The 27,449-nt window shown below is 55.3% G+C and overlaps 10 protein-coding genes across 10 annotated transcripts; 6 read left to right on the top strand and 4 right to left on the bottom strand.

Moving 5' to 3' along the window:
• Nucleotides 1-553: 553 nt before the first annotated feature.
• On the bottom strand, nucleotides 554-1,210 carry B0I36DRAFT_113782 (uncharacterized protein). Its single transcript, XM_046147927.1, has one exon. The coding sequence runs from the start codon at nucleotides 1,052-1,054 to the stop codon at nucleotides 569-571; it is 486 nt and encodes a 161-aa protein (XP_046012448.1). The 5' UTR covers nucleotides 1,055-1,210; the 3' UTR covers nucleotides 554-568.
• Nucleotides 1,211-4,002: 2,792 nt separating this feature from the next.
• On the bottom strand, nucleotides 4,003-5,163 carry B0I36DRAFT_242201 (triacylglycerol lipase; the record flags this gene model as incomplete). Its single annotated transcript, XM_046149886.1, has 3 exons — nucleotides 4,003-4,063; nucleotides 4,123-4,867; nucleotides 4,956-5,163. The coding sequence occupies 3 exons, from the start codon at nucleotides 5,161-5,163 to the stop codon at nucleotides 4,003-4,005; spliced, it is 1,014 nt and encodes a 337-aa protein (XP_046012447.1).
• A 1,599-nt stretch (nucleotides 5,164-6,762) lies between these two features.
• B0I36DRAFT_113760 (RTA1 like protein-domain-containing protein) lies at nucleotides 6,763-8,275 on the top strand. Its single transcript, XM_046147926.1, has 3 exons — nucleotides 6,763-7,357; nucleotides 7,414-7,588; nucleotides 7,658-8,275. Exons 1-3 carry the CDS (start codon nucleotides 6,896-6,898, stop codon nucleotides 8,194-8,196), a joined length of 1,176 nt encoding a protein of 391 aa, XP_046012446.1. The 5' UTR covers nucleotides 6,763-6,895; the 3' UTR covers nucleotides 8,197-8,275.
• A 992-nt stretch (nucleotides 8,276-9,267) lies between these two features.
• Nucleotides 9,268-12,022, bottom strand: B0I36DRAFT_383699 (ferric reductase NAD binding domain-containing protein). The gene is made up of 5 exons (XM_046160970.1): nucleotides 11,602-12,022; nucleotides 11,388-11,543; nucleotides 11,044-11,318; nucleotides 10,380-10,976; nucleotides 9,268-10,311 (listed from the first exon to the last, which is right to left on the bottom strand). The coding sequence occupies exons 1-5, from the start codon at nucleotides 11,856-11,858 to the stop codon at nucleotides 9,566-9,568; spliced, it is 2,031 nt and encodes a 676-aa protein (XP_046012445.1). The 5' UTR covers nucleotides 11,859-12,022; the 3' UTR covers nucleotides 9,268-9,565.
• A 729-nt stretch (nucleotides 12,023-12,751) lies between these two features.
• Nucleotides 12,752-13,334, top strand: B0I36DRAFT_322402 (uncharacterized protein). The gene has a single exon (XM_046153844.1). The coding sequence runs from the start codon at nucleotides 12,785-12,787 to the stop codon at nucleotides 13,262-13,264; it is 480 nt and encodes a 159-aa protein (XP_046012444.1). The 5' UTR covers nucleotides 12,752-12,784; the 3' UTR covers nucleotides 13,265-13,334.
• A 3,208-nt stretch (nucleotides 13,335-16,542) lies between these two features.
• Nucleotides 16,543-18,070, top strand: B0I36DRAFT_113735 (microsomal epoxide hydrolase). The gene has a single exon (XM_046147925.1). It carries the CDS (start codon nucleotides 16,667-16,669, stop codon nucleotides 17,936-17,938), a length of 1,272 nt encoding a protein of 423 aa, XP_046012443.1. The 5' UTR covers nucleotides 16,543-16,666; the 3' UTR covers nucleotides 17,939-18,070.
• Nucleotides 18,071-18,203: 133 nt separating this feature from the next.
• B0I36DRAFT_348951 (uncharacterized protein) lies at nucleotides 18,204-20,173 on the bottom strand (the record flags this gene model as incomplete). The annotated part of the gene is made up of 2 exons (XM_046156744.1): nucleotides 18,204-19,858; nucleotides 20,080-20,173. The coding sequence occupies 2 exons, from the start codon at nucleotides 20,171-20,173 to the stop codon at nucleotides 18,204-18,206; spliced, it is 1,749 nt and encodes a 582-aa protein (XP_046012442.1).
• Nucleotides 20,174-20,199: 26 nt separating this feature from the next.
• On the top strand, nucleotides 20,200-20,846 carry B0I36DRAFT_267278 (uncharacterized protein). The gene has a single exon (XM_046151228.1). The coding sequence runs from the start codon at nucleotides 20,459-20,461 to the stop codon at nucleotides 20,690-20,692; it is 234 nt and encodes a 77-aa protein (XP_046012441.1). The 5' UTR covers nucleotides 20,200-20,458; the 3' UTR covers nucleotides 20,693-20,846.
• A 125-nt stretch (nucleotides 20,847-20,971) lies between these two features.
• On the top strand, nucleotides 20,972-21,573 carry B0I36DRAFT_243014 (uncharacterized protein; the record flags this gene model as incomplete). Its single annotated transcript, XM_046149956.1, has 2 exons — nucleotides 20,972-21,249; nucleotides 21,336-21,573. The coding sequence occupies 2 exons, from the start codon at nucleotides 20,972-20,974 to the stop codon at nucleotides 21,571-21,573; spliced, it is 516 nt and encodes a 171-aa protein (XP_046012440.1).
• A 2,624-nt stretch (nucleotides 21,574-24,197) lies between these two features.
• Nucleotides 24,198-27,050, top strand: B0I36DRAFT_373942 (ubiquitin-protein ligase; the record flags this gene model as incomplete). Its single annotated transcript, XM_046160237.1, has 6 exons — nucleotides 24,198-24,237; nucleotides 24,354-24,392; nucleotides 24,474-24,579; nucleotides 24,648-24,781; nucleotides 24,849-26,886; nucleotides 26,951-27,050. 6 exons carry the CDS (start codon nucleotides 24,198-24,200, stop codon nucleotides 27,048-27,050), a joined length of 2,457 nt encoding a protein of 818 aa, XP_046012439.1.
• Between the last annotated feature and the right edge of the window lie 399 nt (nucleotides 27,051-27,449).

The raw sequence follows: 27,449 nt of genomic DNA, 5'->3' as shown, positions 1-27,449 counted from the left end.
CAAGGGGAAAAGTTCTTCTCGCGCAGAACTCATCGCTGTGTCCAAGTGCCATCACACCATGAGACAGCTTCCCGCACCTGCATTAAATCCACCACTATTGTCTTTCTCCTCAATGCCAGCTCGATGGCAGTGAGCACATAGCCGCACTCTTGTCGTTGACGGTGCTCTCCTTTGCCTGTCAAACGGAATTTCAGTCCCTTGGCGACTTCTGTTGGAAGGTCACTGGTCGTCTAGGACGTCCGGCGACTGTATGGAGCCTCGGGGCTCTAGCATATGCCGTGTTCCACACTTTTGCCTCTGTCATGCCCATCTCTCAGAAACCCGGCGAAGTAGCTTCTGTTGGATTCACCGACGTACGCAGATGACCGTCCGCAAGACCTGGCGGCTCCTGTGCTGGGAAAAGCCGGTGGAAGGACTTTGCGGTCGTCATTGGGCGCAAGGGCTGGTTGCGAGCAGCGGTGCGCAAGTCGCAGCTCGAGTGTTGCGGCTAGATGCGGTTCGTGCTAAGTCTCGTCCCAGATATCTCTTCGTAGCATAGCATCTACGGTCGCATTTGTTGCCGGCCTACTCAGTCCAATGGCGCGTCGACAAGTAGTCTGACGGTGTAGTCGAGGAATGGGGCTATCATGTCGTCGGCGAACTCCGTCGGCCACGTCTCTCGCAATCTTCTTAACACATCGTCGAACCAGTTGCGCTGATCCCATTCAGGATTCACGTTCATAGCTCGCAGTATTGACAGCAGCGCATCCTCTTGTTGAGCGGCCGATGATATTGTGGCGATGTCGACAGATCCGACCACACTTGGACCCTCGCTCGGATGTGTCGTGGTTGTTGACTCCCTGATGGTCCAATTCGGCCTCGTACCAGCCAGCTCGAAGGTGTGGCTGACGAGGTCCGTCGAATGGAAGAGCTGCCGGGTGACACATAACCGTGTAGTCCGATTCTCCTGGGTGTCGCGGGGATGCCCTTGAATGACGAGAATGGAGACAACTTGCTTGCGTGTGTTGTCTCGAGGCACTGGAACTGCGCCATTGTCCGAGGTCCGCGTCACCATCTCCTGTCTCGATCGCGGCCACGACCTGCAAGCCACCTGCACCCGACAGAAGGTATTATGAGTGCTTTCTTGGCGTAATCCGCTTTCGCTTGCGCGTGAACAAAGCGAGTGGGCGTGGAGCGGCTGACTTCTAGAGGTGATTGAATTATTCTTCGGTATTATGCAGAGAGCCAGGTTACCCGTGGGCGATGCAACTGAGGAGATAAGAATACAGACATGGACGGCACGTGCTCCCACCAGGTTGCGGCACGACTGGTTTTGTCGGGAACAGATGACCACAAAGTACACCAGCAAGCAACAAGATGGCGTGGGTCAAGGAAAAATGCAAAAGCTGCTTGCGCGGCGGACCAGGCAGGCTAGGCAAAGAAACCGGACCTGGCGAAGCTGGATTTCTGCGCACCATGATATCTCTGCAAATGGTAAGCTCCGCCGGAAGGCAGCGGAAGATGCCATGGGCCCGCCCAAGAATAGCCCTGAAGAACCTCCCGCCGCCATGGTAAGTTGTAAAGTGTCACGGCGGCGTGTCCTCTGGCCCCAGGACTCCATGGTGGCGTTGAACCTTGAAGGGGGACGACGACAACGGCACCCAAACCAGGGGCCACACTTCCCGCCCAATCAGCCGACCGGTTCATGTTGATGGGCTGCAAGCAACAGGGTCCCGCTTATGGAGCGGTCTAGAACATGTAAATCAGTGGGAACATGGCAGCACGATTGGGGACCTGGCTCAGCTGAAGACACCACACCCACGCAGGTCAAGCCTCCGGCTCGGCAGTCACAGGCCCAACTCCGACACCAGAGACCAACCAGCCAATCCAGATGGCGCGCCATCAGTAGTTGCGAGTGTCGAGAGTCCGACGGACTACTAGCGGCCCATACTGGTTGGATTTTAGGTTGGCGGGCTCGGGATTTTGTCTGGACACGCCACATCAATGTCCTGGTGGTGAAGGGCACTTGGTCGACTTCGACGAGGGCGCAGAACATCGCTTTGAGCTTGTGCCATGTGTTGACGCGCGCGCCCCTAGTGCCATGCGCGTCAGGGCGAGGTTCTTTGCAGCCACGGAGATGACGTGGACCAGATTGAGCGCGTGGCTTGGCAGGCGTTTCAAGGCTCGCGAGCGGCATCCCTTCAGCTCGTTTTCCTGCAGGATGGCAGGCTCAGACGGGGAATGGGCCGACGCAACATTGTTGGTGTGAGCCACTGCACGCCGCCTAAGACGGACTGCCTGGTGGTTTGACTTTGATTAAGGCTCCGGCGCAACATCCGTAGCGGGATGGGGCGGCCAATGTCACATTCCACCCCAAGCGGGGCCTCTGCACGGCGCCATCCGAAGCCTGACTGTGGTCCCGCCAGGCCGCAATCAAAAGGCAATCCTGCGACACGAAGAAAACCTGCAGGGTCCACGGCCGTCGAGCGAGCGCTTTCGGCCGGATCTGCTGTTGGGAACAGAGCCTTGCGACATGGAGTGACCGTGCCAGCGAGCTTGGCACAAGCAAATGCTGGCCCGTCAGCCTAACTCTAAAATCATCGCAGCCGCCCTTTGACCCCTTGGCGGTTCGGGCCATATCCGGGCTGTCAATCAATACGAGAACACCCATAGCTTCCATTAGTCTTCTGGACTGCAGCAGGTGGATGGCGAATCCGTCATGCCCACAATCATGCTCGTCTGCCGTCGTTCGTCCAGGTCTAGCAGTGCCCATGAGGGGTCGTCGGATGTATCGTGCGATCGAGAAACCAGGGCAAATAGGACCATGGCAGAGCGAGACAGCCGCAGTGACACCCCATCCATGCGGGCTGTCGAGCGGCATGTGTGCGAAAGTTTCTGACGAGGAAGGGGCCGTCCCGCTCTGAGACCTGGACGATCCAACTCAAAAGTCACTTATAAGAGCGTCGCCAACCTGCCGAGACCACTGTCAATGGCTTCGGACTGCGAGCCGCGGTCGTCTATCACATGTCCTTCCAAGACATGACAGCTCGGCAGATGGAGCTGTAAGTAGGTAGGTAAGAACTGTATGTGGGTAGGACCTTAATTATCGCAACAGTGAAGCAGGAACTTGGCCGGGATAGAAACTAAAGCCAAAGGAACAAAGCATATGCGACTTGACTGCCCAGCAATCAACCTGCTTCCTGCTTACGTATGTGGGAGACATGCGATACCTATTGGTATAGACTGGCGCCGTTTGTGGCCAACAATCCCCCAACTTGGCAGAAAGAAATGGGAGCTCGAGACGGGCACGCGTTCACGGATAACAAGTCCCTCAGATGATATCTCCAGGCGGGGAGCAGTCGCAATCATGGCCGCGACGCAGCTCACGTGAGAAATTAATGGCACAATGCCAACAGGGCATGCAGGGTAGATGTTGAGCTAGCTCGGCTACTTGATAGTGCGTGCTCTCGCAGATTCAGTCACACAGGCATGTGCACGGCCAGAGCGCGTGCTTATGGTTGGGCCATCTATGATCAAGCCCTTGTATGATGTGAATGTATCAGCAACGAACTAATCTTGCGTTTGACATGAAAGATCCATTGAAATCGCCTCGCAGGCCGCCCATTGATTACCGTGCAGGTTCTGTGTTATTCCAAGCCTGAAAGGGCCACATGCGGCCTCTCAGTGTTGAGAACTGCAGTTCGGCCGACTGCCCTTCGTGCCAAGATTTGCTTCATCATCGCAGGGGATTCTTGTCTACAGTAAGACGGCCTTTACAAAATGAGAGCACACGCCACACATGACGAAATTGCGACCTAGAAAGTGTGGCGAGGATGTACTCGAAGGAAATTCGAGTAGTCTATGATTTCAAGTAGACATGCTGTCTACGAGACAATGTATTGCAGATTGATCAGGTCTATTGACCCTGTGGGTATATCCGTCACGGCTCCTTTGACACGTACATGCTCCAGGACAGGCATCAACGCTGATGGAACATCGACCCCATTGATTTCTTGAACTCCCTTAGAGGTCTTCATTCGCTAACATGTTTGCAATGTCAAGATACAAGGCGATGGCATTAAATCTGTACTCAAGTAAGCATGCCGAACCACGGACACTCTCATGAACAGCGACCGGACTCACTTTGGATCAATGCCTGCCCATTTCCGAAGTGTCCACCTGAATCTGTTGGTCCAATTGATGAGATCAAGATGGCTGACATTCAGCAGCGTGCCCTTATAGGTACCCCAGACTGCGCTCTCGACACTGACTAGCCCGTCGTTGGGGCCTTCGACGTCTGATATGATCCGGTGTGGCTGCCGGAAAGGACTGAGGAGTGGCGGGATGGAGCTTACAGCTCCGTAAGAGAAGTAGCGTACTTGAGGATCGTCAGGCGTGTCGGGGTTGAACTCCTCCATCATGTACTTGCGGGTCAATTGGCTGAAGGCCCCCGTATCGAAGCCTACGCCACGAACCAGCTTGTAGACGCTTGGGAGGCGCGCCGGGCCAATTTGTTGCAGAAGGTAGTCTGCAAAAGCACTGCCGCGATGAGGCGACGCAATCGTCACCAGGGACTTGACATTTACGTTGTGTGGTTGCAGCTTGGAGATCATGTACCGCGCATCGAGCCCCCCCATGCTGTGTGCAATGATGTTGACGCTCTTGCCTGGACCTGCAGCTTTGGCGATGTCCTCGGCCAGCTTGGCAGCTCGGTCCTGGATGCTTCCTGACGGGGGCACGCTCGTGGTGATCACCTCGACATTGTTCATGCGCAGGGCATCACCTATGCCGTGCCAGTACTGAATACCCGGCAACCACCGACCAGCCAAGCGCAGCTCGGCGAAGCCCATCAGACCATGAGCGAGAACAATGGGATATTTTGGGGCGTCTGATGAGTTGTCAGTAATGGTGTATCCCAGACGCCAAACACCTCCGGCACTAGAGACGAGCAAGGACAAGCAGATATTGAGACGCACCATATTTGTCCCTGATTGTGGCAAAGTCATCCTGGATCGCGCGTCCAAATTCTCTAAGCCGAGCATCGCTGTGCTCTCCCGAGGACGAGTAGCAGCGCAGTGGAGGGACGATGGCTTGCTGTGATTGTAATGGCGTGAGCCTGGCACGTGTTGGTGGTTTTCCTTGCCGTAGAGTTTTGTCGAGGCAACCTCGGGCCAGCACGCGCATGGCTGGGAGGCTCACCTCAACCCTGGAGCCCAAAGTTAGAGTCTGCGAGCTGGGTGAATTCGTTGGGAGCGACCATGCGGCACCAACAGTGAAAAACGCCAATTAGACAGCCAGACTGGTGGCCTGATTCGGGATCCAGCTTGATAGTGCAGTGACTGGTGGCATAGCAGGACGTGCGAGGATGACGGCCTGTGTAAACCTGACGTCATGGCCGCCTCGCGGACTTGCTGCGCTGAGGGTGCACGTCCGAGGTTTGTCAGCCAATCTCGGGGAGCCAGGCACAACCTTGCACAACCTTGCACAATTTGCACACAACAACACAAGAACATCAACCACATCAACAACAAGTCAAGTTCGAGGCCGACTGTGCTGGCAATGGGCGGACGGGATCTGACACTGAGAACGATGTCCTCCGCCTCTGCTGACTGGAGCCGAGCGTGTTGAGCCGAGCCTGGTCGCGTTTAGCAGGACCAGTCGGCATTTGATCACCACCAACAGCGAAGCAAGGGACCCTGGCATCCCGGCTCCCCGCCGTTGCGTTGCATGGTTGTTGGCTGCACCAACAACCAACATCTTCTGCAACCACCCACCAACAGACGCACGGCCGCCATTGTCTGCCTGGATGCAAACTCAAAAGGCCCTCGCCTCGCTCGCCCAGTCGCGTGTCTCGACCGAATTCTCTTGGCCTCCAGAGGCATTTATGGGCTCCGTGGTATCCTCGAGGATCGGCACGCGGCTTCGCGAGCTTCATGGGTGGCATGCCTGCACCTGTCTTGGTGTGCCGCAACAGTCGTCATGCCATGTCTTCGCAAGCAAACATTTAACCGCTCTGCAATGACCAGGGACCCCCGTACACTCACTGTCGCTCAGTTGGTCGGTTGGCTCTTCTCCGCTTTCGAATAAGGCAGTCGTTGCTCGCGAAGGACCTCTCCCCAGTCTACATCTTGGCATCTGCTGAGCTATTCCCTAGGACGTGCCAGAGCAGAAAGCCTTTGTGTGTCCCCTTTTGTGAAGCACAACCAGACTGAGTTTAATGACGCCTCGAAAATTGTGGTGAGGCATACTTGGACCAACGACACGGCACGGCTGCTCCCGCGACGCACTCGGCCGCGCCTCTGCGTAAGGCTGGGATCTTTCTGTTGTGTAGGGGTCATGGCGCTTACACCAGATGGCGGGCTCTTGTTCCTGTCACTAATTGGTCTCTCGTGCCGGAAGCTGCCACCCGTCTGCCACCGTGATGCCTGGGGGCCGATGCGGAGGGGCCCCTGCAAGCCTGCTCTCCTCCTTGCTTGATGTATGCCGAGTCAAGAGAGACTCACGAGAGTTCCCCATGGTTGTAGCCAACAACGCACGCTGATTGGTCTCAAGAAGGCCACGGGATGATCCATGTCCAGGGAATGCTGGCATCCAGGCTCCATCGAGAAGGAGGCCTGCTACCAACAGACACGCGATAAGGTCCTCGTAAGCCTTCCGCAGATCCATCCATATGTGTGACTGCTTCATTGTGCCTCACTGGCTCGAGTTCTGGTGCCATATCCACCAACAGAGTAGCGTGCTTCTAGTCCGGCACTGCCTGACAACCATGGCCAACCCTCAGCCTTAGATATAATGACACGGGGTCGCTTGTTTCCCAGTCATGGTGCGATGCTGTTCACTGTCCCTGCCTTGGGTAGAAGGACTCTTGATCTCGTTCTACCTGACCGGCCCAGATCAAGAATGATTTTCACCGACCATGGCTACTCCCGGGGATTGCGAGATTAGATCCTGTCTGCAATCCGACCTGTCTCTTCGGCCTTCTCTCTCGGCCAATGCAGCTCTGTGCGGCCTCTTCAGCACTCTAGTGGTGCTCGCTCTCGTCCGAGGACTACGATCCTCCAGCGCCATCTTTACTTCGCTGCTACTGGTGGGCTTGTCGCTTGAAGTCCTTGGTTATGTCGGCCGCATCCTGCTCAGCGTCAACACCTACGACCACAACAACTTCGCTCTTTTCTTTGTCGGCACAATCATCGGCCCCAACTTCATTTGCGGTGCCTTGTTTCTCTGTCTCCCCAATATCATTCATGTCTATGGCCCGAATTTCCGGACATGGATCCCCCCTTGGTATCACGCTATCGTTCTCGGCTTAGCGACCATCTCTCTCGTGCTAGAACTAGCTGGTGGAGTTTTGGCAACGGCAGTCGTGGATAACAGCAAGGTAGGCGACCAGCTGAAACTCGCGAACAGCAAAACCCGTAACTAACATGATAGCAGGTTGCACTTGGAGTACAACTGGTCGCCGTAGGCCTCGCAGTACTCATTGTTTCTCTGGCCATCTTTGTCGCCCATGCGACCTTGCTTGCACTGGCACTTCGGACAAGGCGACACGGACTTGGGTTTGAGCATGCCCAGCTATACAACAGCAAGAAGTTCAAAACATTTCTCTTCGGTAGGTTTACTGCAATCAGCCGCCCGACTCTTGCTGTCGTATAGTTCAGATCTAATGTGTTCTGCGCAGGCTTCAGCAGCGCCACGCTACTCATCCTACTCCGCTCAACCTTCCGGCTCATCACCGTGGTCATGGGTTTCACAAGCCAAGATCCACAGAACGAGATTCTGCTGCTGGTTCTTGACGGACTTATGGTACTTGTCGCCTCATTATTGCTACTGCTCCCATTCCCACCTCGAATCCTTCAAAAAACATGGTTCGCCTTCAGAGCCCCTGAACCTGCTGCAACCATGTCTGGAGGCCAAGACGTGCACTTCCAATCCCACAGCTATGCCTCTCAGCACACCTATAGCCCATATTATGGACGTCTCCCAGGGCCTCCACCACGACCTCCTCCTCCACGGCCACAGCCGCCCCCTTCGCTGAACGTGCATCCCAGCCCGGTCTATGATCATCATAAGACTCAAACGCCGAGTCCTGGTGTTGGTATCAACTACAGCAGGGGGACCTCAGTGGTCTCAGGCGAGCCATCTCCCACCCCACCGACAGCGTACGCTTTCAGGGAGGAACCGAGAAAGAACATGGTCACCAGCGAGTCCCTGTGGTGACCGGTCCTGGCGATCATGGATACGTTGTGGGCTAAGCAGTATAAAGCCAGGCAACACATTAACCGAATATGTGTTACGGCATCAACCATGCCCACGAAGGACGCCGTTGTGGCCAAGTTTCTCTCACGGCGTGATTTGTGTGAGAATCGCGCAAGCGGTCACGCCTGTCTCACCTTCTTAAAGGTACGCCGAGGGTGGTGGGAGGGGGAGCATGGCTGTCGTACATTCTTGGAGATATCGAATTTGGGGTTGCACTTTTCGGGCAAGGCGGTTATTGGTGGGATGTTCATGCCAGCCAAGGGTTGATCAGTCTCAACACAGTTCAATTTACATTTGACCCTACCTGTCATGCTGAGCATTGTGTATCATCCGCGCTGCGCCATAGTTCTGTATCGAAACTTTTATCAACGATCGCGTAATAATCCGTGTTCAGTTCCACCCAGTTGGAGCGGGAGTCAAAATATTTGAAAAGTGCAAACTGTCCATCTAGTAGGACATGAGGACAGACCGCCATCTTACAACAGTACCGAGTACAAACACTGCTTAGATCCCAACACCGAGGCTACACGAAGATCGAACCCAAGACAACAGTTCATCATCTGACCACACACCAGAAAACCTCAGGCGCCTGGTACAGCAAGCTGGCTTGGGTTGAAAACCCAATCTTCGGAAGAAACATGACATCGATCTGTCCGCCAAAAAGAAATAGTAAAAATAAAGAAAAGTAAATACAGAAGGTGCACCAGATAACGATGAGATGGGTGAGACCAAATTGGTCACGCGCCGGTGGTGCCTCTGCATTTTCTTCATGAACAAGATTGTCAAAGTCATTTGTTTGTGAGTGTCACGGAATTGCCACATTCCGGATGTTATACGGGACTTGTGACCGCAAACGGACTGGTCTTCAGATGGGACGAGGGAAAGGCCTTGCGGGCCAGTCGTTGAAGGCGATTGTGTGTCATTGGGGACAGGCTGGGGAACTGGTTGTGTCGACATATTCACCGTGGTGGAAGCACCAAAGCACTCGAATTTCGTACATTCATAAACACACGTTGCAACACAACAATGTATGTGAAGGTCATATCGTCTCATTTCCCATAAGATCGTCCCCAAAAACGAGCACTATATATGTATGGAGCCACGACAGGCATTTTGCAAACAAGTATAAAGACATTCGGTAGCATAACCAGGTTGTGTGGCTTCACTTTGCGCCAGGAAACCCCAACCCCATCATAAGACAAAACGCAAGAACGTCATCCCAAGCACGCAATCCCAAGCACACCACGATGAAAGCACTGCCCCGTAGCCAGAAAACACAACCAGACACCTCGCAAAAACCATTTGTACAAGAAATACTCGCAAGATCCCATTACCAGCCAAACTGCTCGCAATGCACCTCGACGCTTGGACCATCACCCCTTACACACTCAGCCGCCGCGTTGCGTATGGTCTTGAGCATCAACGGTGGTCCGCAAGCCGCGACGAGAACCCTCTTACTCGGCTCCACGGAAGAAATGGTGGCCTTGATGTAAGCTGCTACATCAGGTCTTCCAGGGAGCAGTGGCAGGCTTGGGGGTAGTGCCAATGTCGGCACTGGCAAATCTGAAGGACCAATGTCCAACTTTCTGAGAGAAGGAACCGCATGAGGTGTCGGCGCTATAGTACTGGCGGATGACAAGGTTATGGCGTTTGCTTCAGCACTGCTGGGTTTCTCGACGTCCGTTGAGAAGCCACTCTCCAAGTCTTTCTCCTGTCTCGAGAGTGATGGCTCGACTCCGACCCTTACGGAAGATAAAGACGCAGCGGCAGCCGATGACAGATCCCCGCTGCTCAGCCGCGACAGGGAATACTCCATGATAGGTTTCTTTGACTTCTCATCCTCGGTCGACGTCGTTGACCCACTGGTCTCGCTCTTCTCGTTGAGGATCTCGATACTTGCGCCAGTGGTTGATGATGCCGACGAGGAAGTCCTATGCGCCGTCCCTGCATCCGTTTCAGCCATGACAGGCGTTTCCAGTGTTTCATGACTTGTGATGTGAACTTTTAGCTCAATTTGTTGCCGCTTGTCATGGGTGAGGATGTTGTCAAGACGTTTTGTGAACCAAGATACGTGACCTACGTGAAGATAGTTAGAACTGCGCAGAAGGAATAATCAAGCTGCAAGGAAAGTGAACATGACTTACTGTGCTCACGGACAGCCCAGATGAGATTAATGTCTTGCTCAGAATCGGTGACCATCTTATCCAGCATCTCCTCGGCAAGTCCATGCGTAAAAGTGGCGCCAGAGCCACCAGAAACGAGGATCACTTTGTCATACTTGGCCGGGTCTGGAAATGTACCATACGGCCCCTCTGCGGATGCTTTGAGGATCGCCCCTGGATTTGCGACAGCATAGTCGTGGAGTTCCTTAGTAAACCCGTCGTGAGAACCGACAATTAGCTCCAAGGGGTTGTTGGAGACGACAGTAAACGGATGCGTCTGAAAACTCCGGATCTTAGGCAGCCAAAGGTAGCAGTGCTTGCCAGCACGAGCACCGGAAAGAGGCTTCTTAAGGATAACCCGTGTACCACCATTTGGCAAGGGCTCAATTCTGGCCTCGTTGTTTATGCTGTTGTATACAAGCCGGCTGGCACGGATGAGACGATCGTAGAACCAGAAGCCGGCAGTGACAAGGGCGATGGGAAGGATGGTGTCTAGGTGAGGCTGGTGCAGAGCGAATGTGACAGAAATGACAATGAATAGACAGACATGTGCAATGTAGAACAACTCATAGTTCGCACCTGTATGAAAGAGCCGATTAGCATACGTTGACTGTCTAGAATAGGAAAAAGGGGAAGGGCAACGTACGTCTGAGGAATGTAGCCACGAGCACGGTAAAGAGAACTGCGAAGCCAAGAATGATACCCGCGATAATATGATCCTCTGTAAACTTGGCAGGTCCTGAGGTGGTGAGGAAATAGTTTGTATAGACAGTAGCATGAACTATCATGTGTGCCAGGGTGGTATATCCAGCCACGCGATGGAGGCCATTAAGACGCTCGTAGGAGTAAGGTGTCAAGATGGCCAATGGAGTGTTCTTCATGGCAAGAAACACGACCACGGCCATGTTGGCAGAGGCAAGCCTGTGGTATCTCAAGGTCAGCAAGGAACGCACACTTCGCAAGGGATGTGGTGGTATCGGCCCAACCTACCATCCTGTACGGTTGGCGATCGCGGTTGCAGTCATTGACCCTCCATGGTTGTATACTGTGAAGCCGATGTTGAGTGCCAACCAGGTAGCAACTACAAGGAATTGCCCTCCTGAAGTGAATATGGGCATATATCGTAGCGTGTATCGCCGGACGAGTCTTTGGTTATGTTAGCAGTCTCCCGCAAGTGTGGCGGAAATGGTGGGTAGAGACGAACCTTGAGAATGAAGTCACAGGCCTCAACAATGCATTGGACTTGTTTAGACCTTTGGACAGTATTCTAGTCCAATGCAGAATCGTGAAAAGTGCAACAAGACCGCAAAGAGACGCTGCATAGAGGGTCATGGCATCTTTGTTGCGGGCCAACCTAGCAGCAAAATATTGAGCCATGGCAGGGTTGGTGTTGGCCCTCGCACTTAGATATTGCACCAGTCGTGCTACTGGAGCAGACGCCCCTTCGACAACGGTGCCCATCTTGCAGGGACCTGATGCTCGTCGATGAGAAGGGTCGGTGAGGGTTGCTGTCCACTCAGGACTCCCAGAAGCCTTTGAAGGCAACACGAGGTACACCAGAACTCAAATGCCGGTATTGCGAGAACAGAATCTGTTGGAGGGTTGAAGGACGAGTAGCGGCCGCTGGTGCTTGTTGTTATCAAAGGGAGAAGTGTGGGACGAAGGTTCCTCTTTATATGTATCAGTTCGCAGACTACTAGTCAGTCTGATCGAGGCGAGCAGAGACACGGGCCGTGCCAGCACAGCGTATCATTCCATTTGTTATCTTGCCGGGGCTTGCACTCTAGATCCGACCCAAGATCTAAAGACCTGCACAGAGTGATCGAATGCTTGCAACAAACGTGCTCGTGGTCTGCAGGCCTGTCGAGGAGGACCCACTGCCATGCCAGGGAGGAAACTATTCACACTCCAAAAGAGGAAATGCCACGCCGGGGCTCCAAGGAGGAGGAGTGGATACGGAGAACTCGAAGCAGCGTTGCGTGCGTGTCGCTTGCCCAATGCGACGACATACTGCAGGCGACTTATACATGCAGGCCTGGCACATGCTTCTGTCTGCGACGTAGTGTAAGTAGCGTCTGCGCCCTTCCATGGCAAAGGCATGGGTCACACACGCCCCGAATGCGACTGACGACTCTGCTGCTACATCACCAGGAGGGAATCCGGCGACTTCGCCACAGTTTGAGGGTGTTGAACCAATTTCCGCGGCAAGCTTTTTGGTCCAAAAGTAAATTGCTATTGTCTATGATGCCGTCTGGGGGAACGCCACAACGCCCTCGGGAGGATGACACAAGGGCGGGTGACCCGACCATGTTGTGTTGCCAGCCAGGGCTGCTGGACTCTTGGACGGTCGAGACCATGGCGCCGACCCGGCAGATAGAGACGCTGGTATGCACGTAGCCTTGCAACGACCTCTGCAGACTGGCAATGGCATGTGCTGTCGTTCTGGGCAAGCTTTGTCACTACTTACCAACCGCCACGGTTGTGTCCTTGCCGGCCGTGGGAGAAGGCGCAACTGGAATGCAACCCTGCCGTGTGCCAGATTGGCCATTTTCACAAAGTTGCCGAGCCGGCCGTTCGCTCCTGCTAGGAGCAGGAAGGTTAGACGGTCCGCGATGCATCCCCTCAGAGGCCATCCTCCCCGATGGCTGCACCAGATATCGCGATGCCGTCCTGTAAGCGCCAGCAACTCCTCCTCCCGCCAGCTCTCTCAACATGGTATGGATCATACACACAGACGTTCAAGCTCCAGCCCATGCCGTCATCACGCGCCCCCAGCTTCTGTCAAAGTCCGAGGCGGTGCGTTTGACAGATCGAGCACGCACTCTACCACGTCAGCCAAATCCATAATGATGCCGCTCCGCGTGTAACATCGACGTTGCGGGGGACGCGAGCCAGGCGCCGTACCACGGGCAACCCTGCGATGGGAGTGAAACCTTGTGGCACTGGACCATGCTCGAGGTGTTTAAACTGAGACCTCATGCGCCAGTGGCATGCAGCGAGCCGTGGCAGCACAGCACTAGGGATCGACACATCAGCCCAGCGAGGTGGCTCGCCTCACTCGCGCCACGCCATTTCGAAGCCAAGCTTTGGCGGGCTAGCCCAAACAAAGGACGTCGGTGATCCACGTCGACAAAGCCGCTAGATACAACATCGGGAACTTTCTGCTCTTGTCAGACGGCATCTTGCGGTACCAACTGCAGACCCGCCAATCTGTCGCTTATCTCTGGCCGATCAAAATGGCCAGCGATGTGTCTGTGACGCCCGTGGCCGATCCGGGATCGCACCTGCCCATTGCTGGTGGTGTTTCATGGCGGTTGATAAAGGATGAGGATGGCTGCATCCGAGCGGAGGCGGCCGGTGGCATCTCCGATGGGATCAAACGGAGTGTCTGCCCGGACATCTTTCCAGACAGACCGCAGCCCGTTCTCCTTGGCTGGCTGGCTCATGCTATCCTGAGGACCCTGGCCACGGGGTGAGCTCCCCTGACCCTTGCTGCCCGCTTGCAGGGTCTGTGTGACTCCCGAAGACAGGACCCCGGCAGAGAACAGTCCGGGGCCAAGATATTAGTCTCTTCACCTCCTCTACGACCAGTTGCAGGCAAGGGCAGGGCCGCAAACTCTACTCGACTAGTAAGATCCACAACTTGTCCTCAAAGGGTTAACGATGTCTTTGATCTGACTGACTAGGTTCGCTCAACTCTGGGCACGATGCCGCCACGCTTATCGGGTGCTTCGGTCCGCTCCAAGACACGCAAAATCCAGACGGGGCACTTGCTATTGTCGCAGAGTCGCGTCGGAGGCTTGGCTCAGGCTTACGTCAACGGCTGGGCCGGCGTCCGGAATGTAGCCACCGTGCGTCGTTTTGGGCAAGGCGGAGCCATGTCGTCCAGCCTCTGATCACGACCTCATGTCGAGTTTGCAGGCAGCCCTGGCTCATCTCGATCATCTGATGGAATCCTGGACTCTGGGAGACTGACGCCCAAGCCACATGATATATGTGCAAGCGTTTCCTGGAATTGGCTTCGTTGCCGAGCCGAAAAGCCGCAGGAGTCTGCACTAGCATGACAACGTTGACATTGGTGTCCTGGCCAGGAGAGGCTTACCGGACGGAGAATGATCCTTGCCTCTGATCACACCCCTTCGCCGCCATCCAGCCGCATCTTCTCTGACTGCTGTGCCAAGACCTGTGAGGGATTGCTCGACGACGTTGCGACGTACAGGGGGGGGTGCCATCCATCTAATAACCACCCCCGCTCGTCGCCAGCACAACTTTGGGAAGGAGCTCGCATTAGCCGGTGAGGAGTCCACCAGCGCAGAAACCTGGTGCATGTGGATTCGGTCTTAATCTATTCCTGCCAAGTCCGGCATTGCAACCACTGCAACGTTCTTTGAAAGCTGTGGGGGAGAGGACGCGACCGATGCAAGTAGGAGCAACGACCATGACGGTGGGTCAAGCATGTGTGGTGCCAGCAAATGCTGGCCAGCGACAATGACGACACAACTCGGCCGAGTGAGCCAGAAAGCCATGTCTGAACACGCAAATAGCGGGTGCCGCCTGAGTCAGTTCATATGTATTGGTGCCCTTGCGTGACAGTTGAAGAAACCACGACAGCATCATGTCCGCTCGATGTTGGTTTGCGTGTCAGGCTCGTCGAAGCGAAGACCATAACTGATTGAGCAAGCAGCGAAATCGTCTAGGGGTTCTAGGCTCATGCGTTTCTCGGCAGCCCTGGTCTGAACCAGAGTGCACTCATGGCAGGGTTTGTCATTACTGATCAATTCTTCGGCGGAGAGTGTCGGGAAAGGGACGCGCCCTGTGAGATGACCATCGGAGCCCTTCGAACAGGGAGTATTGACCTCGCCCGTGTTACCATGGTAGAGACTCAGGTATGAACAGTGAGAAGTGAGGCTCGTTCCATCTGCCCTTTCTGCCCATCAATGCCCCCTTCCCATGGCCCTACACAATGACAGCGCAATCTCACGACATGATAGCGTGCTTGTCGATGATGGCTTTGAGATTAGTGTGCACTCGAAGAGGCAGGTCTCCAGCAGAAAGAAGCAAGTTCCACAGCTACCATATGCTGCGCCACCGTGGACGCATGGCCCCTTCGTTGGAAGATCTGATAAGAACTTTGTTTCGTCGGAGGCGTCACTGACCCACCCTCTGGCGCTCGGCACTTGCAGGAGGAGCCCCATTTGGCGACCTTGCAAGTGGTCGCACGTGTAAGCCCATGGCGTAATTAGGCTGTTGTCAAGCTCACACTGACCCTGCCTAAGTACCTCAAGGTACGCTCACGTAGCCTGGCGAGTGACTCTTCATCGGCCCCCAGACTTTACCCGACTGAGCTTGTCGCACAGAGAGTTTGGCGTTTGGTCATTGCTTGGATTCGTGAGGCGTTTGCTTGTGTACGAGCCGACGCGGGGTGGCAAAGGCGGTAGCATGCGCAGAGTCTAGATCTCTGTACGGTGATAACAAGCTCACATCGGCCAAGCAGGCGTGGGATGATACCTGCTCGAGTAGGCAGGCGAGGCCCTACCTGGGGGCATGGGGGTTGCAGCAGCTGCAGCACACCAGGTCGTTTCAGCGGCAACCAGGTGCGGCGCTTGTCCTTTGGAACAACAAGAACCGCGACGCGCTGTGGCGACAGCACCAAAAGGCAGTCGCAGGGGCTTGTTGCTTCATCCTCAAGAGCCCGAGGGCGCAAGGTTCCTGCCTTGATTGGTTGCGCAGTACGCTGTGTCTGCATGTTTGATCAGGGAGATTCTGTGGTCACGGCACTTGTCGTTGCTTGTGTACTAACTAGCGTACGTACCCATGCAAAGTCTTGCTAAGCTCTAATTGATCGGGAACTTTCCTCATTGCGGTACGAAGTCTCCCTTCGATTGGTGTGTTGCTCCCGACTGGTGCATCCTTCGCATGGGCTCACAAGCAACGGCACACACAGCTTGACCGTACCCGCCAGAAAATGGTCGATGTATCCGGCAGTCCCGACCTTGAGGGCTGGACGGGATTGAATCAACATGTGGTTGGAATTATTCGGCAGAACAGAAACTAGGAGTAGCTACAGGCGGGATTGGAGCATTTGGGACTGTCCGAGTGCCTCGGCTCAGCACGCAAGGGCGGCCCCTCACGCCTGTTTACGTCATGGTGATAACTGGTTCTGGTACGGTTACTGAGCAAAACTCTAACCCGTGCAAGAGTCATGAGAGAAGGCGTGGTACGACTGAACATTCTCTCATCACCAGGAAACAACCAGCAGGGACGCAAATATGCCTCCCCTTGTGCAGACCGAAGTGCGGCCGTACCAGATTGCCGTCGAGGACGAGAAGCTGACGGACCTGCGGGACCGGCTGTGCCGGGCGGCGCTGCCCGACGAGCTCGACGGCGCCGGGTGGGACCTCGGCGCTCCGCTCCCGGACGTGAGCCAGATTCTCACCTACTGGCGCGACACGTATGACTGGCGTGCCGCCGAGGCCAGGCTCAATCGCGAGTTCCCGCAATTCGTCACCAGCGTCGCCGTCGACGGCTTCGACCCCATCGATATCCATTTTGTCCACCAACGCTGCACCGCCGCCCCCGAACAGGCCATTCCCTTGGTCTTCGTCCACGGCTGGCCGGGCAGCTTCTACGAGGGCACCAAGATCGTGCACCCGCTCAGCGAGGGTGGGCCTGGCGACGACGTTCCCGGCTTCCACGTCGTCGTGCCGTCCCTGCCAAACTTTGGCTTCTCCCAAGGACCCAACAAGCTGGGGTTCTCCATCCAGCATCATGCCGAGGCGCTGCACAAGCTCATGCTGCGCCTTGGATATACCGAGTACGCAACCCAGGGCGGCGACTGGGGCTGGTTCATCACCCGGGCCATGGCCGTCAGATATCCTTCTCACGTCAGGGCCTCGCACTACAATATGGACCAAGGCTCTCCTCCGTCCTTCACTGCACACCCGCGGCTGGCCATCGAGCACGCACTGACCCCTTACTCGGCCGACGAGAAGCGCGGCTTCGCTCGCACGCAGTGGTTCGGCGCGCACGGGTCCGGCTACTACAAGATACAGAGCACCAAACCGCAGACGATGGGCTACGCGCTGCGCGACAGCCCCGTGGCTCTGCTCGCCTGGGTGTACGAGAAACTGCACGACTGGACGGACGCATATCCCTGGACGCACGACGAAATCTGCACCTGGATCAGCATATACTGGTTCAGCACCGCGGGCCCGCAGGCCAGCGTGCGGCGGTACTACGAGTTCCGACAGAACAGCGCACCCAAGGCCGGTGCGGAAAGGAGGACTTTTTCGCACAAGGAGCTCGCCAAGCCGCTCAAGGACAACAGGGTCAAGATTGGCCTGTCGCATTTCCCGAGGGACCTGTGTGTCTTGCCAAGCTCGTGGACGAGGACGCAGGGTGATGTCGTGTATGAAAAGAGGCATCCCAGTGGTGGTCACTTCCCGGCCTGGGAACGACCTGAAGCAATCGTGGCGGATCTGAGAGCCATGTTTCGCAAAGGCGGTGGTGCGACCAAGGGTTTCAGGAATACCAAGCTATAATCAGGTCTGGAAATGGGTTCATATTTTCGAAAATGATTGTGTGGTTGGCTTGCATGATCTCACGTTTCACTTGTGAGGATCGCTACGGCTCTGTTTATTGTGATGACGATAACCTGTGCTGCGCACCAAGAGTGGCTCACATGATGCCGCGCGCTGTAAGACAATGTGACCGGTCACTTACTCTTTGCCGGCAGACTTTTGACCTTCCATATGATTGGCAAGGATTCGCGGCCATGTACCTAGGTAGGTATGCTTCATATCCGGCTCATATGGTGTCGACAGAGATGCTCCTTGCGAGCTCTTCGATCTTGGGTCTCATTTCCTTGGCCTTGTCCCTAAGTTGCTGCTCGGGATAACCCAGTTGCGGGATGATCTGCTCGTACGTGCCGTTGACCAGTACACCAAACGGTGTTTCGTCATCGTACATGTAGTCGATATTGTCGTATAGGTCAAAGAGAAGTCCGCAGTAGACCACGCGCAGCTCAATACCAGCCTCTTTCGCGAGCTCGTTGCACACGTCCTCGTGCATGGGGCCGCATAGAACATTGACAACCGTGGACAAGTTCCACGCCAGGATAAGGCGTTCCGGGGAAAATGCTTGCGGTGAAATCACAGGAGTGATCTCGAAGTACAGTTTGATCCCAACACGGAACGCCCGGTAGACATCGGCGTTGGCAAGGTATACGGACAACAAGTTCCTGCACAGTTTTGGCACGGGCTGTCTCGTCCACTTCCACATGCCTGAGTTAATGCACATCTTGAGCGTGGCTTTGATGTCGTCCACGCTGACTGCGCCCTTCTGCTGAGCAACAGTGAAAGCTTCGGCTTGCATGGCAGTGAGTCGCTCCTGTGCCTTTGCATCGTTGACAGGGACCATGTACTTGTCGAGCACATCTCGATGGCGTTCGACGAGTTCATCGGCGAGCTTGAACCAGTCATCGTCCAGATCCTCTCCCATTTTGCAGAATTCATCTTCAGCAGCGAATCTGGAGCCCTTTTTGCACTTGGGGCACCGGCAATGAAAGTAATACCCGTCCTTGAGGTCTAGCTGGCGGACACCGAAGGGGTTGGAAATGTCCACGTAATGCACCAGGACCTCGTCGCCAGCCTTGATGGGCTTGAGGGCACGAATGAATTGGCGTGGCTGAGCGAACGTGATGATTGCGTTTGGCTCGCAGGAATGGTTCGCACTGCAGATCAGGGGATCGAAACAACTGCCATACTGCCCTTCGTCTAGTGGAGAAGAGATCCTGACTTGGTTGCTGTAGAAAGCAAACAAGAACCCCTTGGCAATGAGCTCGCCGCTGGCGAAGTCGAAGTTAGGTTTGTCGGAGTAAAACCAAGCGGCATGAGCTAGAGTGTTGAAATCGTCGAGGCGAGCTTTGTTGTTCCTCTCGAACTCGTCCAGTCCAGCGCCCCCTTCGAAAGGCCTGAATGTGAGGAGCTCCAGCAGCTTGGAGCTGCTTCCAGTCGGATCGGCCTTGAGCCTGCCGAGCAACTTGATCACGGCTCTGACTGGCGGAGGCAAGGGTGGCCGGCCAGGGACCCCGATAATCTTGCACTCATATTTGTGATCCTGCTTCCAGGCTTTCGACTGGCATTTCTTGGAACAATAGGCAACCCTTCGGCAGCCTGAGCATGCCTTGACCTCGATGAAGCCCATGGGAAGGCCCATCGATGCGGCCTGGGCCCTTTCTTCGGGTTCTGTAATGGAACGATGAAAACACCACGAGCACGTGTCGAGCATGCGGTCGTACTCGCATTCCGCTGCGAGTGGCCGATCTACCGAGACGACCACATCTCCTGGGGCGAACTTCTTGCGGGCAAAGAGGCCGCGACCTGCCCCGGCAATGCCAGATGGCCTCACCTCGACGTGGTCGGCCATGCCTGCTGCCGTAAAGAGGAGCTGTAGAGGAGTACCTAGGGAGGTGGGATAGCAATGAATGCGGCGCTACGCGCTCACAGGCGATGGCGATGATGGTGATTCAGGTGTTGTCACTGACGAGCATTTCAGCTTCGATGAGATAAGTGTGCGTTGGCAAACGGCAGCGGTGAATCTGCGATCTCGATACCTCGCCCAGAGTCTTAACTTGGTCCTGATACCTCGAATGCCTGCTGGCTTGGCGGGGCATTCGAGGTACCTGCAGCCGGGGTGTCCCACAATTCGGTCCATGGTTTCGCGCCGCGCAGCTGGGAGTGCAGGGGAGCTCGACGCGGGAGGCGACGCAGCGCCATACTGTGCTGGTATCTAGCCTTGAAACAGCGTCACTTTTTCGCGGCATGGCGACCAGCACCGCGACTGTCACCAACGTCATTGTCGCTCGTGCCACGAGCGTCGCCTTTCCACGACACATCTCCTCTCAATCCGCCACACGAATAGCCTGAGAGCCCTGTTCGGTTCCGTTTGCTAGGTGAGTTACACTTGATTCAGCCTTCGTACCGAGCGTGCCTGCCCAGGTATTTTTCCACACTACCTTTACCTGAGATCGTTATGCGCTTTCAGGTATCCCCAGTGCTTTGATGCTGGAGACAGAACAACGTTCATTGTCACCCCGTTCAGACCGCTCCTGTCTTCAGGAGCTGCATTGTCGAGCAGACGAAACCCTCACATCACATCTCCAGCCCAAAGTTTGCTTGTGCCTGGCTTTAGCCCTGTCCACCATCTCCTTCAAGCCTCGTCTTTGCGCAGCTTGCGCCCATAGCTTTGCGCTCGCAGGATTGCCCGGGCATTACAGATGCAAAACAACTTGCTAACCACAGAGACGCATGGAGGTCGAGTTCAGATAGTAGCTGTAGCCCACGACAAAGCGCATTTACCCAACACCGACCATGTCCGACGCGAAGACCGACGAGCAGCCCGCCGCTATGGTGGAAGACCCTCTTGTCGGCGAGGAGGGCAATGATGAGGTTCGCAACCACCCAGCCATATCTTCTACCAATCTACCACAACCAGACCTCTACCTATACAAGCCACCGCAACCGCACCCACGATCGCGGCTAGAGGTCGAAATCATTTGCTCAACTAACACGTTTATGCTCCACAAACAGGAAGAGATTGCTGCGATGAAGAGGCGCGTGGCGGAGATGGAGGCCGAGGCGGCCAAGCTGCGCGAGTTGCAGGCCAGTCTCGAGGAGAAGGAGCGCAACCAGGATGTTGCCGACGACAAAAACGACATTGACAGCCGCAGCATCTTCGTCGGTAATGTCGACTACTCAGTGTCACCAGAGGAGATCCAGGCGCATTTCCAGTCGTGTGGCTCCATCAATCGTGTCACGATTCTGCTGGACAAGTTTACTGGGCAACCAAAAGGGTAAGCTTGTTCCTTTTCAGCTTTGATGCAGCCATAACGCGTCACCCTGTAACCTGTTGCTAACAACGTCCTTTCTTCGTCTGCAGATATGCCTACGTCGAGTTCACCGAGCCGAGTCTCGTCGCGCAAGCCCTGGTTCTTAACGATAGCGTGCTCAAAGGCCGCAACATCAAAGTGACACCGAAGCGGACAAACGTTCCTGGCATGAGTCGGGGTCGTGGCCGGGGCCGGGGCCAGGGCGGTTTTGGAAGAGGTGGCTACGTGCCGAGAGGAGGTTATCGTGGTGGTGGCCGCGGCCGTGGCCGGGGATTCACACCATACTAGGACCAAGCGTGGCCAGCGAGCAGTTCAAAGAGGAGCAGGACGATTGAAGTAGTCGGAAAACGCGATTAATCGCAGGATGCAAGCTTGGATTGCAGGCAACGGGGTTTTGGCAACCCCTTCGATCTTTGTGCAGGGCCGCGCGAGAAAATTTGATGCGTTCCAAGCACCAGGATCAACGACAATGGCCTCCGCCTCGGTACACGCGCAGCACTGTCTAGTGCTCTAGACTTGCATGGCATACGGCGGCCAAGTGCTTTATCAATCTGGTTACGATCAGGGAGCCTGAAGAACGACCTGAGATTTGTGGTTGCATTGAGCCCTCAAGCAAGATCTCGGACAACAAATTAAATCATGACAAGAAATACAAACAACCCCAGGGGATTGTGTGACGCAGCATAGAAATAGACACTGCTGTTCCCATGTCCGGGGAGACCGCTCTACAGACGTGCGAGAGCAAGGCTCGGCACGGAAATGCCGTGACAGCCCGGTGAAGTCTTCGAAGAGGCTGCCGGTTGCCGGGCTCCGTAGCGTGCACGGCGTGGGTAAGGGAGCGCCTCTGACCTTTCTGACGTCTGGTGCGGGACGACAACAGACCTGGAATAGCCGGATTCAGCCCAGTACGAGGATACAACTTGCGCATAGGCGAATGGCTTGCCATAGAGTAGTGCGCTGACTTCTAGCAATAGATAATCCGGCCAAACGTCACATGCTGTTCTTGCTCTTTCCCCTTGATTGAATCGAGTCATCTGTCACCTGGTGGTGCTGAATAATTCATCATCGGCCACGCTCCAAACTCGACTGCCCATCCTCCACATGAGAAGATTCGCAAATTGCAGCAGTCCTGAGGTCACTATTGGGGTAGCAAGTCTTACGATTGGCGAAGCTGGTGCCTGCCGAGGCGCAGCACGGCAGGACTCGCAGCCACACTATCGTCGAATTTCCCGTATGGCTCCGGCCGGGATTGCACTCTAGCCTGGAGCCGTACATCGAGGTACATTGCGAATCAAGCTTGCAGAGTCTGATAGGCATTTCGGTACATGGAAGTAATGAGCGGGTGTGCCGTCTTCTCTGGGTTTTCATGAATGGCATTGCCGTGTCCGCTGTAGAAGCTGGGCATCAGACTGTCAAGCTGCTGAAAACGTGCTCGCGCAATCATGATCCTGAACCACGTCAGCAACCACCGCGCACGCTCAGGAGCTGCGTTGCCTGTGGATACTTGCCAGAGGTCCACTATCACCATTCGGGACAACCGTCACGAAACGCGCGACCTGCTCAGCACTGCCACTGGGGCCAGGCCAGGCAACAATGCTGCAAGGTGCGGCAGTGCGGTGCGCCTGCACGAGCGTATGAGTAATTGGGTCTGTTTCGCAGTCAAGTGAGTTTACTGGCCCGCGGCGCCTGTTGGTGCGCTGCTGACCACACCATTCCGCCCTCCTGGACGATCGTCTGGTCTTGTTGGAGCCAGGGACGAGGCGGGGGTCTGCGCTGCTCAGCCTCAACGGCGGCAGGGCTGTAGTCTTCGAAGCCAGACAAATGCCTAGGCCCGTGGCCACAGTGGCGCCGGCGGTTGTGTTGCCGCGATGGGGAAAAGTGATGAGAAGCAGAGACAAGAGGTCGCTTGGCACACGATGCAGACACGCGCGCCACCCTGGAAGACGCTAGGCTGGCATTTGCAAAGCACGGTGACGGGACAACATCTGTATCGGGACGTGGTTGAGGGCGTGAAGCCAAGTTGAGGCACAGGGACCCCAGCCATGCACTAATCCAGGCCCGGTAGTTGTGCTGGTGGTGTGGTGCACCTCCCAGCAGGAGGAGGTCCCCATGCCCACTGCCACTTGACGCCCTGTCCAACCAGCTCGCGCACCAGGGCAGGAGGCCGACCCCTCCTTCCAGTCCTCCTCGCCTGCCTGCCACTCACTCGACCTGGCCGGCCTATCTGACGATTACCCGCTCCTCGCTGTGGCCGCCACCCTCCTGCCTTTGACATTCTTCCATCTCCAATCCCAACAGCCCTCGACCATCCTGGACTGCGGCATACTCCATCGCACCTGGGCCTTACGGTGCCCTTCCCAACCGTTCGCAAGTCGATCGACGCTTCCTGCGCTGCGAGCTCTCCGCTGTGGCAACATCACACCAGCCTCGAATGCTTGAGCGAGTTCTCGTAGACTCCACTGAGGCGGTCGCAACACGACATCACTTCTCGACAATTCCCAGCGACTCCTACCACCGGCTCACACACCAGCCCGCGAGTCTAGCCTCGCACTTTTCTCTCCGCAACTCTTTGTCGCCGCCCTCGCAAGCTTCGATCCGCATAGTGGCACCTCCGATCTCCGACATCCGCTGCCGACGTCATCTAAGCTGTTCAACGATTTGACCGCTGCCTTGGCGTATTGTGCTATTGCGCCATAAACACCGACACTCGTCGCCTCTCAACCTCACGGAAGCCCTCGCTCTGATCGAGTCTGCGCAGCAATGAGCACCGGACGTTCCGAGGCTGGCCCTGCAGGTGCTTCTGGGTAAGTCGCAATTCTCGAGGGTGTAATCGTCGCTCATGATAGTATATTGCCGATCCTCTCAGCCAGGGTCGGCTTGTACGCATGCAAGCAAGGAGCATTTATGCTGACATGTGCGAGTACTCTAGTCCAGCAAATTTGCGCGTTACCAGTAGGTTCCTTCCTGCAGCTGTCGCAGCTCGAGGCTTCGCCGTGGAGCATTCCTGCACAATCAGCTGCTTATACCTGCGCCTCCTGATGGGCCTTCCTAACTCTCTCTCCATCTAGTCATCGCTGCCGATGGACTGTACAAGCGAGATGTCTTCCGTGAGTATACAGATCTACGCGCATCCCTTGCGTTAATAACCTCGTCAACATTCTGTGCATGAACGCTGATGCTTCTGGCAGGACTACCCGATCCTTTCGCGGTGGCAACAGTGAATGGCGAGCAAACCAAGACTACGGCCGTCTCGAAACGGACACTCAATCCATACTGGAACGAAAGCTTCGACTTGTACGTGCCACGCCTCTCCCTGTCGGCGACAAATCTGGGCAATACATGACTAACAGTCTCAATTACAGCCGCGCCACCGAAGATAGCATTCTCGCAGTACAAGTATTTGATCAGAAGAAGTTTAAGAAGAAGGACCAGGGGTTCCTCGGGGTCATCAATATCCGCATAGGGGATGTGATCGAGTTGGCCGATGGAGCAGATGGTAAAACACTTCTGTGCCCGCTTTCGTCAGACTGACGGCTGGTTTTTGCTGACCACGACCGCTTTAGATCAAATGCTCACTCGAGATTTGAAGAAATCCACAGACAACCTTGTGGTACACGGCAAGCTCATAGTCAATCTCTCCACGAACCTCAGCGCTCCCGTCAGAAATCCTCAGCAGCCAGCACCACCACAAAGTGGGGCATTATCCGCGAGTTCAAGCCGACCATCTCTCGTGCCAGCATCATCTACTCTGAGCACTGGAGCTCTGTCGGACCGCCCGCCCTCGTCGTCTTCCAACAATCTTGCCCCTGGTGGGCAGCTGACCCTTCCTCACAGGCCTAATAGCAGTCTTGTGACCAGCTCGGCCGCTGCTAATGGTGCTAGCAACAATGGTAACAATCAAGGATCCGCACGAGCTGCCAGCCAGATGAGTCCTTTTGAAGATGCTCAAGGCCGACTTCCTGCTGGCTGGGAACGACGGGAGGACAACCTAGGACGAACTTACTACGTGGACCACAATACGCGCACTACGAGCTGGAATCGTCCGACACAGGCTAGCACTGCTGAGGCACGCGGTGAACGTGAAGCCGCAACTCAAGTTGAGCGTCAACGCCACCAGAACCGCACACTACCCGAGGACCGTACTGGTGCCAATTCGCCAACGCTGCAACAGCAGCAACAACAGCAAAGTGCTAGCCAGGCAGCCAGCAACGCCACTCTGATGCACACTGGAGCTACAAGCCCAGGCACCGGCGAATTGCCACCAGGCTGGGAACAGAGATGGACTCCCGAAGGACGTCCGTACTTCGTTGACCACAATACGCGGACCACTACTTGGGTCGACCCCCGGCGGCAGCAGTACATTAGAATGTATGGTGGTCAGAACAATGCCAACGGCACAATTCAACAGCAACCAGTGTCACAGCTTGGCCCGCTCCCCAGTGGTTGGGAGATGCGTCTGACCAACACCGCTAGAGTGTACTTCGTGGACCACAACACCAAGACCACGACATGGGATGATCCACGACTGCCCTCCTCACTGGACCAGAACGTTCCCCAATACAAGAGAGACTTCCGTCGTAAGCTCATCTACTTCCGCTCCCAACCTGCTATGCGGATTCTTTCCGGGCAGTGCCACATCAAGGTGCGGCGCTCGCACATTTTTGAGGACTCCTTTGCCGAGATCTCGAGGCAATCCGCCACGGACCTCAAGAAGCGCCTAATGATCCGTTTCGATGGAGAAGATGGTCTCGATTATGGTGGTCTGTCGAGAGAGTTCTTCTTCCTCCTCTCTCACGAAATGTTCAATCCTTTCTACTGCCTTTTCGAATATTCGGCCCACGACAACTACACTCTACAGATCAACCCGCACTCCGGCATCAACCCAGAGCATCTCAATTACTTCAAATTTATCGGGCGCGTCGTTGGCCTGGCCATCTTCCACCGCCGATTCCTGGATGCTTTCTTTATTGGTGCGTTGTACAAGATGGTTCTTGGCAAAAGTGTCAACCTGGCGGATATGGAGGGTGTAGATGCCGATTTCCACCGAAGTCTGCAGTGGATGCTGGACAACGACATCTCTGGAGGCATTCTTGAACAGACATTCTCCACCGAAGATGAACGATTTGGTGTTATGACCACCGAAGACCTGATACCCAATGGCCGCGACATTGACGTCACGAACGAGAACAAAAAGGAGTATGTTGATCTCATGGTCAAGTGGCGGATCGAGAAGCGCATTGCCGAGCAGTTCCAGGCTTTCAAGGAGGGCTTTCATGAGCTCATCCCGCAGGAGCTGATCAACGTGTTTGACGAGCGCGAGCTTGAGCTGCTCATCGGTGGCATCGCCGAGATCGACGTGGATGATTGGAAGAAGCACACAGACTATCGTGGCTACACTGAGAGCGACGAGGTTATTCAGTTCTTCTGGCAGACTGTGCGCAGTTGGGACGGGGAGCAGAAGAGCAGGCTGCTGCAGTTCACCACAGGAACCTCTCGTATTCCTGTGAACGGCTTCAAGGATCTTCAGGGTAGTGACGGGCCAAGGAGGTTTACAATTGAAAAGTCAGGCGAGCCTGGCAACTTGCCCAAGGCGCATACATGGTAAGCTACAAACCACCACTCATGACCAAAATCCACGGCCAATGCTAATCTCGTATACACCCAGCTTCAATCGTCTTGATCTCCCGCCCTACAAATCTCTTGAGCAGTTACAACACAAGTTGCTTATCGCTGTTGAGGAGACGATGGGTTTTGGCCAAGAATAAGAGCGCCTATTCCTCATTGGACTGGGTCGCGTCGACTAGAAGAGTTTCTATTCAAAAGATTGTCATGGAAGCAAAGCAGGCGCGACCTGGCCTCAGAAATCTTCTATGGCATTCGGTCTATAGCTTGTCTCCACAATAGCCGGAGCTGGATGTTGTATATAGAACTGCCGTCCCCAGACACAAACTTTCACATGTCTACCATCATCCATTTTCAACAGCAGCGGGATGTAATGTTTGTCGACTAGCCCCGATCTGTCTTTTTCCTTCATGTACTCTTGATAATCTAAACACCCAACAGCAAGAATATACCCGACGCTCCTTTCGCTCATTGTTTCACAGTCGGACGGATCGTGATGCTATAAGGAATAAGACCAGTAGAGATCGTTCTCGGGAAGGATA

Source organism: Microdochium trichocladiopsis (assembly GCF_020744255.1).
Source record: "Microdochium trichocladiopsis strain MPI-CAGE-CH-0230 chromosome Unknown B0I36scaffold_5, whole genome shotgun sequence".
NCBI lineage: Eukaryota > Fungi > Ascomycota > Sordariomycetes > Xylariales > Microdochiaceae > Microdochium > Microdochium trichocladiopsis.
This window is presented reverse-complemented; position numbering and strand designations above follow the sequence as displayed.

Excerpts from the sequence above, each read along its gene's own strand:
- B0I36DRAFT_113760 (XM_046147926.1), top strand. The coding sequence starts at position 6,896 with ATGGCTACTCCCGGGGATTGCGAGATTAGATCCTGTCTGCAATCCGAC. Across the intron at positions 7,358-7,413 it reads CAGTCGTGGATAACAGCAAG|GTTGCACTTGGAGTACAACT; the intron begins GTAGGCGACCAG and ends ACATGATAGCAG. Across the intron at positions 7,589-7,657 it reads GTTCAAAACATTTCTCTTCG|GCTTCAGCAGCGCCACGCTA; the intron begins GTAGGTTTACTG and ends TGTTCTGCGCAG.
- B0I36DRAFT_322402 (XM_046153844.1), top strand. The coding sequence starts at position 12,785 with ATGCACGTAGCCTTGCAACGACCTCTGCAGACTGGCAATGGCATGTGC.
- B0I36DRAFT_113735 (XM_046147925.1), top strand. The coding sequence starts at position 16,667 with ATGCCTCCCCTTGTGCAGACCGAAGTGCGGCCGTACCAGATTGCCGTC.
- B0I36DRAFT_383699 (XM_046160970.1), bottom strand. The coding sequence starts at position 11,858 with ATGGGCACCGTTGTCGAAGGGGCGTCTGCTCCAGTAGCACGACTGGTG. Across the intron at positions 11,319-11,387 it reads ATCGCCAACCGTACAGGATG|GCTTGCCTCTGCCAACATGG; the intron begins GTAGGTTGGGCC and ends GAGATACCACAG. Across the intron at positions 10,312-10,379 it reads CTGGGCTGTCCGTGAGCACA|GTCACGTATCTTGGTTCACA; the intron begins GTAAGTCATGTT and ends ATCTTCACGTAG.
- B0I36DRAFT_267278 (XM_046151228.1), top strand. The coding sequence starts at position 20,459 with ATGCTGGAGACAGAACAACGTTCATTGTCACCCCGTTCAGACCGCTCC.
- B0I36DRAFT_113782 (XM_046147927.1), bottom strand. The coding sequence starts at position 1,054 with ATGGTGACGCGGACCTCGGACAATGGCGCAGTTCCAGTGCCTCGAGAC.